We start from the raw sequence: 13,444 nt of genomic DNA, 5'->3' as shown, positions 1-13,444 counted from the left end.
ACCTGGTTTCGCCTTTGGGCGAGGGGCGCGTCAATCGCGCCCGAAGTGGCGGCCAGTAGTAGTCGAACGGTGCGGCGAAGGCAGTGGCAGCGATGGTGGATCACGGGTGTCGCGCACGGGTCCCGTAGTATATCATTTTCATAAATTAGTAATCTTATATTTCTTATCAATTATAGTAAAAAATCCAACGGAGTCTTAATAGTTTTAACCCTAGAAAGGGCATTGAAAGAGAAGAAAAAATTTTGACGGGGCAAAATGAAAATTTTCTATGTCTTTTTAAGTCGACCACAAACAAAACTTTCCTTGTAAATAATGATTTAGAATTGATGCAAAACGTGAAGGAGATTTGGCCATTTGGGTGGAGTAGTAGGAAAACTTTAATTGAGTTGGAACTTTTTAAAAACCTTGCTACAAAATTTCAACTTAGAGATCATGGATTATGATGTATTTAATAAAAAGGTCATGATCACACTTTTCTTAATTCACCAATCGAAGCAAATCATGGAGTGCACTCTTTCGAAAAAGAGATTAGGATTAACTTGAGGTAAAGGAATTTGCACGAGTCGTTAAGTCTAGTCAATCCCCACATTCTCACGATGTGGGATTGGTGTCATTTGGTAAGACTTTGGAAGTTATTTTCAGACTTAGGGTTCAAAATCAACCCTATAAGCTTGTGTAAATCCGATCGATTTACATGAACCATCATCCAAGATGCATGCACCGAACCCGCGAGAGACATTTGTAAGGAGGTAAATCGGAGCAGCATTGGGCGACAAGTTTACATCAACTCTGACACCATCATTGGAAGGTTTTGTGTCATATGATGATCCACTAGTCGGTGTTGACTTTATCGTGATGACTATGTTCTCCATCATGATAACTATTGTTCCGATCAATACATCGTAGATGATTAAATCATCGGTCCATGAACTGCCGATGTGCACATTCTTTGAAGATAACCGTTGGAGAGAACAAAAGAACATATATGGGAAATAAAGAATTGAATAAGACGTGATTGGGTTGCGAAGTAGACCTTGAGAATTAGCCAACCAATCAAGAGGATCAATCGACTGATTAAGCAGATTACACGACGATTTAATCTCATCGAATTGAACAAGCAAAGAAAGTTTGGATTCAGTGGATCGATCTGGAGTTTTAGCCGATTGAAAAACTAGAAATTAAGTGCTGACTTTGTAGGATAAGATTTGAATCAGTCGATTGAATGTGATATTCGATCAACTAAATAAAGACTATAAAAGAAGCTCAAGATTCAAGGCTCCTCATCAATCTTCCTTCAATTCAATTATGTTCATTGTTGTTCTACTTATGAATCAAAGCCTTGCTTTCCGTGCTATGATTACATTGACAGCCTACACTAAGCTTCTATCATATAAGTTATCGAATAATTTTATAGTGCATTTTATTTTAATAGAGGAATAGTAGTATGTTACTCTCCGTGCTTTATAAATGATTGCATATTCATCTCGAGGTTATGAGTAATTTGGACTGTGAACCAAGTAATCATGTTAAAATTTTTATTTTAATATTTTCGTTGTGGCTTTGATTTGTGTTTGAAAAATAAGAGGTTTTCTAAATTAGCAATATTCACCTCTTCTATCGTTTCCTAGTCCTACACTGGGTCACTTCTACATGTTATAGTAGCTATCTAGTAAGTGCCACAACATGTTTAGGGTAAGTTTAAGATTTAAGATTTGCACCATGTAAAAGTTATCGAGTAGCTGCTACAATATATAAAAGTTACATAGTAATTGCTACAATATATTTATGGCGAGTTTAGGATTTAGGGTTGTAGCAGCTACATAATAGCTTCTACAACTATTTTAAAATAATTTTTGATGAAGTTTAAATAATTTTAACCAAATTGATCAATAATATTTTAATATAATAGTATTTTGAAAATCTTAAATCCTAAAATCTAAACTCAGATCTAAATATATTGTAATAGCTACTGGATAACTTTTACATGTTATACTAGCTACTGGATAACTTTTACATGTAGCTACTGGATAACTTTTACATGTTATACTAGCTACTTGGTAGCTTCTACATGATTGATGTAAATCTAAATTTTAAACTCAACCTAAATACGTTATTGCAGTTACTTAATAGTTGCTACATGTATTGTACCAGCTATTTGGTAGTTTCTACACGTTGTAAATTTTAAATCTTAAACTCACTCTAAATATATTGTAGAGCTATTAGTAAATATTTATACATTATAATAACTATTGAATAGCTTTTACACATCGTAATGATAGTTTCTACATGTCATAGTCATAGAAGCTACTTGATAGCTTCTATATATCGTAGTAACTATCGTTAGCTACTACAACGATGGATTAAAAGATATTTTCGGAATGAAATCATTGACGGAGCGCCTATCTGATTATTTTGTAAATGATAGACGTTCATCGGAAACTTTTTTAAGAAATTATTTTTATACTTGTTACATTTCTTTTTCTTATATACGCTTTCACTTTTTAATTAGGCTGGATGTTGGGCCGACCCAAGGCCATTGATACGGCCCAGATTGTGGCGGTCTGGTCCAGGTACAATTCACTTGTTCAACAGCCGGTTCAGCCCGTTCCATCCTGGGCCTAACTTATGGCCCATTGCGGGAGTCGTGACTTAAATAGTGGCTTAACATCGTGTCCTAGGTTTCCAACTTTGGCGAGCCAACCCTATAAAAGCCCGAAACCCTCGAACGGAGAACTTCCCTTTCCCTCTCTGCTTGCGTCGCCGCGCCTCCACGCCGCAATCCTTCCGCCGACCGCAAGCGAGAGCGCCTCCACCGCCGCGATGCCTTATCTCCTCTCATCTCAATCTATCCTCGCTGAGGAGACTACGCTTGTGAAGGAGAAGAGTAAGATTTTTAAGAAGCGGAAGGCCGATGAGGACGAGGAGGAGAGCAATCTCGTATCTGATTCCACTGTGTTGAAGAGGCCGAAGATGATGGAGGAGGGCGAGGAAGCGGATGTGGATGATCCGAATGCCTTGTCCAAGTTTAGGATCTCAAACGTCTTGAGACAAACCTTGAACTCGAACGGAATAAAGGTTCTGTTTCCCATCCAAGCCATGACTTTTGATCTCATACTCGACGGGTTTGATTTGGTCGGCCGAGCACGGACTGGTCAGGTGTGTGATTCTGTGCTGCTTCATGTTTCATTTTTTTTGCTCTACTACTGTAAATTGTTTCGCTTGCCATCACTACACATTATGCTCTGTTTGAAATTTGAGAACATTTTGTAAAAACTATATGATCCTCGAAATTAACTGATGTGAATGTTTACATTCGATTATCATTTCCTTATCCTGAAAAAAACTGATATTTTTGCTGATGGTTTGCATATAATTTGAGAAAATACAAAGCTAAAAGGGCTATCAAAATCTCCTAAACCAAAATGAAATATGTACAATAAGCTGAAATAATGCACAGATGATAGAGGTGGAGGAGTTAGGATGAGACAGAAACCACTTATTATTCTTTAATTTGTTGGGATCACAATCAAGCCCCACATTGAAAATACATAAAAAAGATCATGAGGTTATAAGATGGAATCTTCATTGAATGAGATCTTTTAGGTAAAATTCAAAAACAAAATTATGAGGGTTTAGGTCCAAAGTCGATAATATCATATTATTGTGAGTCATAGTCTGTGTAGAGTTATGTGGGAATCTTCGAGAAAAACGAAGGAGGTAGGGGAAACCCGGATCATGGGGATAATGGTAGGAGGTCTCCCAGTGTAGTCCTTCATTTGAGGGGAGGATTGTTGAGATTACAATTAAAGTCTCACATTGGAAATACATAAAAAAAAATCATGGAGTTGTAAGATGGAAAATATCTTCATTGGAATGAGAACTTTTGGGCAAAGCGTAAAAATACAAGCACGAGGGCTTAGGCTCAAAGTGAACAACATACCATTGTGGAGATATATTGATTCTATCGATTCTAACAATTGATATCAGAGTCATAGTCTGTGTAGAGTTATGTGGGAATCTTCGAGAAAAATGAAGGAGGTAAGGAGGCCCAGACTATGGGGATAATGGTAGGAGGACTTCTAGTGTAATCCTTTATTTAAGGGGAGAATTGTTAAGATTATAATTAAAGTCTCCACATTGAAAATACATGAAAAGGATCACGGGGTTATAAGATGAAAGACATCTTTATTAGTATGAAAATTTTGGGTATAGCTCAAAAAATAAAACTATAAAAGTTTATGCTCAAAGTGGGCATACCATTGTGGAGATATGTTTATTTCGTCGGTTCTCATAGAATTGTCTATTGTTTTGGTTTATTCAAGTTTCCCAAGATCATTGTTAGGTGTATGGATTTTTCACAATTTGTAATGGAGGAGCATCCAGTATCAGTCTTTGATGGAGAATATGATTGGGGATTTGTCTTCAACTCCTAGAAGCATCAGTTAGACTATATAACTAAAGTAATTAGATTAATATTGGCAAAGTTCTCATATCTTGCCCCTGTTTTTGTTTTCTCATTGGGTGTCCCACACTGTTTTTTTCCCAAAGGGTGCGCCGGTTGTTTGTGAAAAGCCCTAAATGCCCACTAAACCAACTAAGATGTCTGACTTACCCACCCAAAAAAATCTGACCGACCATCAAACTCGTGTAACCTATCCGCTCAAACCTTGCATACATCTTGACTGCACTTACCAACATTGTTGGCTTCCTGCTTTCTCAAGCCTTTTTTTCTTCCTCCGCTTTTTCCTCTGCTCCACCAACAACAGCAAGCCTTTCTTCCTTCTCTTTTCCTCCACCTCTTCCGTTGCTCCATCAAAAATGGAGACATCTAATATTTTTGACCAAAAAGCTTGAGAGGGGAAGTCAACAGTGTTGGCAAAGGTGGAACAAATGTATGTGGAGCTTGCGTGGATTGGTTGGGTGGTCAGATTTTTTGTGGGCAGGTGGGTGAGAGTTAGAGGACATTTAGGACCTTTTTACAACTGGACGTGGTCCTCTTAGGAGCATAATTTGGGAAATTTTCTTTTATATTTTGACATCGATTTGTTTTTATTTGAGTTTATAATTTCTACTTGATCTTGATTGATGTTGTGCAAGCTTAATCCTCATCTAGCATAGCAATTCTGTTTTTAAGTTTGTAAACAGTATTTTCCACTAACAGATTTCACTTTTGGGCACTGTTTTTTCTTATATGTATGTATTGTACTGATTATTTTGTTATATGTATGGACACATTTATAGGGTAAGACCTTGGCTTTTGTGTTGCCTATGTTGGAGTCTTTGACAAATGGAATGCTCAAGGAATCAAGAAAGACTGGTTATGGAAGGTCTCCTAGTGTTTTGGTACTTCTTCCGACCCGAGAACTTGCAAAACAGGTATTCCAAATTATAGCTTATTTTTGGATGTTGTGTGTCCTACTATACCATGATTCTTTATTGTGGTACTTGATGTTCTTGACAATGAATCCCAGGTGCACTCAGACTTTGAGGTCTATGGTCGTGCAGTGGGGTTATCTTCATGCTGCTTGTATGGTGGATCTCCTTTTCGTGCTCAAGTAATGTCAATAAGAGCAGGGGTTGATATTGTTGTTGGAACTCCAGGACGTGTAAAGGTATTTTCTTTTTCATAAGCTTTTTTTGTCTCAGTGGTTCTTTTTCCTTAAAAAAAACCTCGTCTTTTTTTTACAGGATCATATACAGAGAAATACTCTTGACCTGAAAACTTTAAAGTTCCGTGTTCTTGATGAAGCAGATGAAATGTTGAAAATGGGTTTCGTGGATGATGTGGAACTAATTCTCAGTATGCGTTTTCGTCACTGTTTTTCACTAGTTTATACTCCACTTGCATGCTTTCAAAAGGACCTTTATGATCCGCTTAATATAGTTGAATTTTTGTGTTAAGTCTGCATTGCATGTTTGTTAGCACAAATCCATATGGCATTCTTTTACTTGTTTTAGGGCCAAATATTAACTTTTTTTCCTGTCTTTTTCGGCAGGTAAAGTTGAGGATGCTAGCAAAGTTCAAACTCTCCTCTTCAGTGCTACCTTACCTGACTGGGTTAAGAAGGTAAATATCAATTTTGTTTTCTAGAATTTCAGTCTTGTTCAAGTAAATTTTGTGCAATGACATAAGCCAGTAATACTTTGGCTGGTGTACTTCACTGCATGATTCTGTTCCCCTATTGGCATTGATGCACTATCGCCTTTAAAGATTTTAGGTCCTAAGTTTCAAGTTTGAAGAAATTTTTATGTTTAATATTTGATTATGAATTCAATTTTATACTTAATTCCTTTTCCACATGTAATACCTTTTCCCCTAAATTTGCACAGATATCGGCAAGGTTTCTTAAGAAAGATAAGAAAACAGCCGACCTCGTAGGCAATCAAAAACTGAAGGCTAGTGCCAGCGTTAGGCATCTTGTTCTTCCTTGTTCTCTCTCTGTGAGACAAAAACTTATTCCACATATTATCAGTTCCTATAGCAGGTCTGTAATTTTATGGTTGCATGTTCACTTTGCTTTATTTGTTTTCTCTCGTGTGGACTAGTGAACTTACCTATGGAAATATTCTTAGTGGTGGCCGAACTATTGTTTTCACCGAGACAAAAAGATCTGCAGCTGACCTTGGGCAAAGGTTACCCGGTGCACGGGCTCTTCATGGAGACATATCTCAAGAAAAGCGAGAAGTATGTGCATGAAATGATATCTTTTTCTTCAAAATTGTATTCTAAGCCTTTGTATTATCCAGTTCATTCTAGCTGGATTTAGGGCTGGCAGGTTTTCGGTTTTGGTTGCGACGAATGTGGCTGCACGGGGACTTGACATCAATGATGTGCAGTTGGTTATACAGGTGCATCTTTATCTCCAACTAATTACATCAATTCTTATTATAGGCCATGCCAATGTTGATTTGTCTGAAGGTTTTACCTCTAGTAACAAGTGTTGTAACTAAAAAACTTTTTTTTTTCAGTCTGAGCCCCCGCGTGATGTTGAAGATTACATCCACCGTTCTGGACGAACTGGAAGAGCTGGTAATTTTTTTTTGGTTTTCAAGTTCCCCATGTCCATGTTCATTCGTCCAATGCCGATTACTAACATAAGTTTCTTCTAGGCAATACCGGTGTTGCAATCCTATTATATGAAGCAAAAAGCAAGTACCAGATTTCTCGAATCGAAAGAGACTCGGGTGTTAAGTTCGAGCAGATCTCTGCACCTGAATCTGCTGGTATTGATGAATCCGCTGAATCTTTAGCGGCCAATGCAACCACAAACTCTTTCGACAGGTAAGCAACTGCATTCTCGTTTGGAATTGCTTCATTTTAGTAACATTCATTTGAAATGTGACAGGTTCTCCCACGGTAAAGGTGGCTACAGATTTTCCGAAGGAGGAGGTCGTCGAGGCGGTCGCGGAGGAGGCCGCGGAGGAGGCCGTGGTAGAGGCTTCCCCGTTGGTGGCGGAGGTAACCGATTTAACTGGAGGAAGTGAAATGCATAATTCTTGGGTTTTATACCCCTTATCGTAACTTAAGTTTGAGTTTTCCATTGGATTTTATAATGTTTCAAAGACTGAAGTCTGATTTGGGGCATTGTTGCTCCTCTAATACGTAGTTGTAGCTAAATTGCTTGGTGTATTGATTTATGCAAGAATATATTATGAAACAGAAAAGTGATTTAATAGTTTTTGATATATCATTTTTTTATAAAAAAAATTAATCAAGCAAATGAACACTAATATACATTAATTTTAACATAAAGTATAATAGAAATAAGTTTGGATTATAAGTATTTATTCAGGGAACGCGATTGAATTGCTCTTGATTTTTTCCAGATCAATCCTAATAATGGACACACATTTATAATGGAAATTATTAAAATAAGATTTAGTGGTGCATTTTGAAAATGTTACTAATGTGAAACTAAGTTTAACTTGTTTTATTTTATTATTAAAATGCCATTATTCAAAGATAAAAATATTTGATTAAAAATTAAAAGGGTGGTTTTAATTTTAAAAATCATCAAAAATATTTTTTTATTATATCCATGCGTTACTATGATATGAAAAATTAATTATTTTATTTTAATTAAAATTATTATATATAAAATATATTTTAACAACTTAATTAAAATTATTTAAAATTTATTATTTAATAATTTATTTTTTAAATTTCTTTATAGATAGTCATAGGATCGCTTTTTTTATTTTTGTCTAAATATTTTTTTAGTTTTTAAAAATAGTAAGAGAATTTGAATTCGCTGCGATTTATATATTGTAACGGCCGTTATTTCGGGTTCAATAAACCGGCGTCGCTTGACGTATACAGTGAACCCCGCGCGAGAACAAGGATCCCTAAAACCCCGTCGCGCGGTCTCTCTCGCTCCCTCTCGCTCGATTCTCCTCGTCGTCGCCGTCGAGTCTACCGCCGGAGATGGGCGTCGGCGGAAGCTTCTGGGACCTTCTGAAGCCCTATGCGCGCAATGAGGGTGTCGACTTCCTCCGCGACAAGCGCGTCGCCGTCGATCTCTCCTATTGGATCGTCCAGCACGATGCCGTCATTCGAAGACGGAACCCTCACGCTCGGAATCCTCACCTGCGCAACACCTTCTTCCGCACCGTCGCCCTCTTCTCTAAGGTTCGAGTTTCTTGACCCAGTCCTCCCCTTTTCTTCCAAATCGAGGAGAACGAACGGTTAGGGTTTGTGCTCCATAGGTTGATCGGTTGCATGGTTATGTTATTTTGCATAGATGGGGGCGTATCCGGTATTTGTGGTGGACGGGGAGCCGTCGCCATTGAAGTCGCAGGCAAGGATTGAGCGTTTCTTCCGGATGTCAGGCTTGGATCCCTCGGAGTTGCCGAAATCCGTAGAAGGTGAGGGGGAGGTGACTTCCGTAAGGCAGAGGAACCGCTTCTTCACCAAATATGTGCGAGAATGCATGGTGAGCATGAAACGGCTAGTTTTTGGATTCACACTCGCATTGCCTCTTTTTGAGGCGTGATCATGGAAAATGGTTTGAAATATTAAGTCCTCTCTGAGAATAAGAAGACCTGTAGTAATACTTCCTAAATATCTTTCAATTCTTTATGAAAATATTTTGTGCTTTGTTCATTAGTTGCCCTTTTCTTTTAATCTCTTTGCAACCTAATAGAGACTTAGGTACCAATAGGAGAGACTTATTTGTTGCACGCACACAATAAATAAATAAACAAATCTTAGGCATGCATTTATGGTCAAACTGCTTCAAACTTTTAGATTTGATTTTAAGCATTGATGTGTTTTTGGTTTCAAATCATTAGAATTCAAAAAAATTGAATATTATTTTACATTTATCTGATTCATTTTTTGGAGAAACACTTTGAGACCTCCTAGTGAGAGAGAGTTGGAGGATTAGACACTTATCTATAGTATATTGTTGTTTTCCATTGACTTTTACCTATTTGTAGACAGGACAAGTGTTGGATCTTACAGCTTGAATTAGGTTCCTTGATTAATACTATGTTGCTTTGAATTTTTTGTTTAAATTCTTATAAAATAACTGTAGTTGCTTTTAATTCACAGGAGCTCCTCAAACTACTGGGGATGCCTGTTTTAGAAGCTCATTGTGAAGCTGAAGCTCTTTCTGCACAACTAAATCGTGAAGGTCATGTGGATGCATGCATTACTGCCGACAGCGATGCCTTCCTTTTTGGAGCAAAATGCATTATAAAGTGCTTAAGTTCTAATTCTAAAGTAAGGACCAGACTTATTTTTTTCATCTTAACATAATTGTTTCATTCATGTCCTTGTTGCTTCTGCTCCTTTTTCTTGGTGTTTTATTGTTTGGATAGAATAATTTCCTGCTAATAATTCCATTTTTTTGTTCGGCTTCACAATATTTTATCAGGAACCATTTGAGTGCTACAATATATCAGATATCGAAGCTGGCCTTGGTTTGAAAAGAAAACAACTGATTGCTATTGCTCTTCTTGTTGGCAATGACCATGATTTACATGGGGTTCCTGGGTTTGGTGTTGATACTGCTGTTCGCTTTGTGCAGTTGTATTCTGATGATGAAATTTTGGATCGGTAGGTGCTAGATTGATGTTTGGCTTTGATTTAGCTGTGTGGATGGTGTTGTTGTTCCAAGCTATTATACTAAAAGCTAATTTCAACATGTTTTATAGGTTATCCATGATAGGGAAGGGAGATCTAGATATAGAAAATGGAATTGCAATCAATTCAACTATGTTTTCTATGACTGTTAAATCCCCCCACTGCACACATTGTGGTCATCCAGGCAGAAAAAGTGTTCATATCAAGATTGCTTGTAAGCAGTGTGTCATGAATGGTTCACAGACATGCATGAAAAAGCCATCTGGCTTCAAATGCACATGCTCCAGTTGTGATGAGGTACATTTAGCATCTGAATTCCTTTATATTTTGTCTATTATCTTTCTTTTATCAATTGATTGTACATATGAGAAGCTCTTTTGGTTCTATTATCTTTCTTTTATTAATTGGTTCTATTTTGTCTATTATCTTTCTGTTACCTTGATGTAATTCTGTTAATTATTTGTCGATTTCATCTCAAGAGCACTCTATCAGTGGAAAAGTATTGCTATTTATCTGTCTCTTCGTGTTTCTGCCTCCTTGCCCTTCTTTTGACTAATTATGTAACTTTGTAATGGCAGGCACACAAACTCAAGGAGCATCAAAGACATGAAAAATGGCAAGTTAAAATGCGAAAATCTATTGCTGCTATGCCTAAGTTCCCAAACAATGAGATCATTGCATTATATTTAAATGATAGCCATGGGTATTTTGATGGTAAGTTTTGCAAAAATTTCAATTATCTTATAGATAGATGAGTTACTGGAAATATTTAGGAAGAGATTGAAAAGTTTGAGAAGCTTACATGGATATGCTTTATTGATTTATCTTGGATAAAACTTTTCCGGTTTGGAAAAAATGAAGTGGATGTATTGTATTCCATGAAGCTGCCCATTTATTTGGTTGTTTTATGATTTTCAGTAGACATGGACTCACTGAAAATTTGTTCAATTATATTAGTTCAAGAGACATTAGATATTTGGCACTGAACCTAATGAACTTTGTTGATGTAACCAAAATGGTGACAAATCATGATTCCTATGATTGGATCATCTTTTCTCTCTCATATTATTTTATGTGATCTTTTTCAACGTACTTATTTCCCTACAAATCTTTCTTGCTTAGATTTACAACTTATCTGTAGGGAAAGATGGCCCAATGCTCAAGTGGGATAAGCCTAAAGTCGAGGATCTGGTTGACTTCTTAAGTTTTCATCAGAACTGGGTGCCCTCTTATATACGCCAGAAGATGCTTCCTTTGCTATCTACTATTTACTTGAGAGAAATAGCCTCTACTCAAAATGATAACTTACTTTTGAATGAACAGTATAAATTTCACTCAATTATGCAACAGAAGATCAAGCACGGTCATCCTTTCTACTTGGTCAAGTGGATGAGAGATGCTATTTGTACTATTCATTCTGTTTCTAATGAACAAGCCGAACTACTCCCACTTCAGTCACCAGGATCTGACGAGTCAATTGATCTATTAGATGAGCCAGATGTTCCAACAGTTCTAGTAGATGATGGATGCTTTTTTTTGTTGACTGATGAAAATATGGATCTTGTGCGAGCTGCATTCCCAAAGGAGGTTGACAGGTTCTTGGAATTAAAGGTATGAACTATATTTTGCTTCTCGTAACCACCTCTTTAAGTTGTACCATTACCATTTAATTCCTGTAATAAGATACTCCAGATTCAAAACTAGTTACCGTATTAGTTTGTATTTGTGGCCATTATAGTGATCCTAAAGTGTAAAAATCACTTCTTTATTCTCTATTTAAGATCCAAAATGCACCAACCACTTTGCTGATTAGGAGTACAATATTTTTTCTTTTATAAGGTTCATTTATCCATCAAGTGTGTGGTTTGAGACAGATATAACCAGTAATTTATGGGTACTGTTATTTCTCCAACTTCTCAAACCATTGACAGAAAATACTAATAATTACTTTTTCATTGCTCGGGGCATTTTTTTAGCATAATATAATAGGATAGAAAACATTTGGTGAATTATGGTAATATACAATTTTGCAATTATTTGCAGAAGAGCACATGTAAAAACAAAGCTGAAACGTCCATCAGATTGGCATCTCCTAGATCGACCGAGGTCCAGCTTAGCATTAAGCAGTTTTATCGTTCTACAAAGGCTGTGGCTCAAGATCATGAGAAGGGTTCATTCATAGACAGTTCACCATGCGGCAAAAGAGAGAAGTCAACTAACCTGGATAAGAACTTGCCAAAGTCTGTCAGGAGACGGCTCTTATTTGACTAGCTAATGCTGCTTTCTTTCTCCCTTTTGAATGCTTCTTCCGCATGTCTGTAAAGTTCTTTTGATGGTTTGTCTTTTCATGTAAATTTTGATGAAACAATATTTTGATTGACTGATCAGGGATTAATCTATATATCAGCTTTGTCCTCTCTTTAGTACCTAAATAGGAAACACATTTTGGGAAATGGCAAAGCAGTTAAAATTTTCCTTGCATACCGAGGATCAGTAAAATTCCCTTAATTTCCTTCTGCTATTGCAGTTAAATATTTGATCGTTTAGCTGTGCTGCTACTACAGGTTATCTTCTCTTACTTTTCTTACCATTGAAATCTGACAATTTTATAACACATCTTTGTCTCCTGTAACAGGGAATAGCTGATGGCCTGAAAAAGAGAGGATATGGCAGAAAGAATCAAAAAGGTATGAGAATGGTAGTCTCTGGATTATACACTAAAGTCTTCTCTCGTTACGATTACATTCTCAATTGTGTCAACTAAAGCATAATGTTTGATTCCTTCCCGATCTTACCAGAGGAGCAAATCGTCAATAGTTCTGATCAAGTGAAATTGGCTACTTTGAAAAGCTTAGAATGAGGTGGCGAAGACAATGTGAGATGGACGGATGGTAGAGATTCTTAATTGAATCAGAGAACGCAATGATTAGCAAAATGTTATGAATCCTGAAACAGCAGTCATGGTATATGAACTTTCCTTGAGGTAATAGTGTTCTATTTCTACTTGTCACTAAATTTTTTATTTAAAAAAAAAGTACCTATCTTAATTTTTAATAGAAAAATGATTTAAATTGATTGGATTTGAAATTAGCTTGCTTGTCCAGATCATCCCAAATGTATCTGTCGTTCAGTGACCACCTTCAGCCAACTGCCCCTTTGCCTTGTCAGCACTGTGCCTGGGCTCTTAAAGACTGGTAACCTGAACAAAATTGTTGGTCCAAGATATTGAAATCTATTTTATTCCATTTCATATTTTATTGAGAAACTGGTGAGTACTTGGAATGTTGAGATACCTAATGTTTTGAGCTTGCAAACGACGAGTGCTAATATGTTGTCCGTTTTGTTATTCGACGTGAT

At 36.8% G+C, this 13,444-nt stretch overlaps 2 protein-coding genes across 2 annotated transcripts; both read left to right on the top strand.

Moving 5' to 3' along the window:
• Positions 1–2,745: 2,745 nt before the first annotated feature.
• Positions 2,746–7,686, top strand: LOC141839222 (DEAD-box ATP-dependent RNA helicase 7-like). Its single transcript, XM_074726914.1, has 11 exons — positions 2,746–3,156; positions 5,242–5,376; positions 5,472–5,612; positions 5,689–5,800; positions 5,997–6,067; positions 6,331–6,485; positions 6,574–6,685; positions 6,748–6,849; positions 6,970–7,030; positions 7,111–7,282; positions 7,347–7,686. Exons 1-11 carry the CDS (start codon positions 2,821–2,823, stop codon positions 7,483–7,485), a joined length of 1,536 nt encoding a protein of 511 aa, XP_074583015.1. The 5' UTR covers positions 2,746–2,820; the 3' UTR covers positions 7,486–7,686.
• Positions 7,687–8,425: 739 nt separating this feature from the next.
• LOC141841139 (flap endonuclease GEN-like 1) lies at positions 8,426–12,504 on the top strand. Its single transcript, XM_074729264.1, has 8 exons — positions 8,426–8,629; positions 8,742–8,933; positions 9,554–9,724; positions 9,879–10,060; positions 10,159–10,384; positions 10,666–10,801; positions 11,229–11,698; positions 12,131–12,504. The coding sequence occupies exons 1-8, from the start codon at positions 8,426–8,428 to the stop codon at positions 12,356–12,358; spliced, it is 1,809 nt and encodes a 602-aa protein (XP_074585365.1). The 3' UTR covers positions 12,359–12,504.
• Positions 12,505–13,444: the final 940 nt, after the last annotated feature.

Source organism: Curcuma longa, chromosome 11 (genome assembly GCF_044706935.1).
Source record: "Curcuma longa cultivar G26 ecotype Majalengka, Jawa Barat chromosome 11, ITB_CL_G26_1.1, whole genome shotgun sequence".
NCBI lineage: Eukaryota > Viridiplantae > Streptophyta > Magnoliopsida > Zingiberales > Zingiberaceae > Curcuma > Curcuma longa.
Note: the sequence above shows the minus strand (reverse complement) of the source record. Positions and strands in the feature narration are given on the sequence as shown.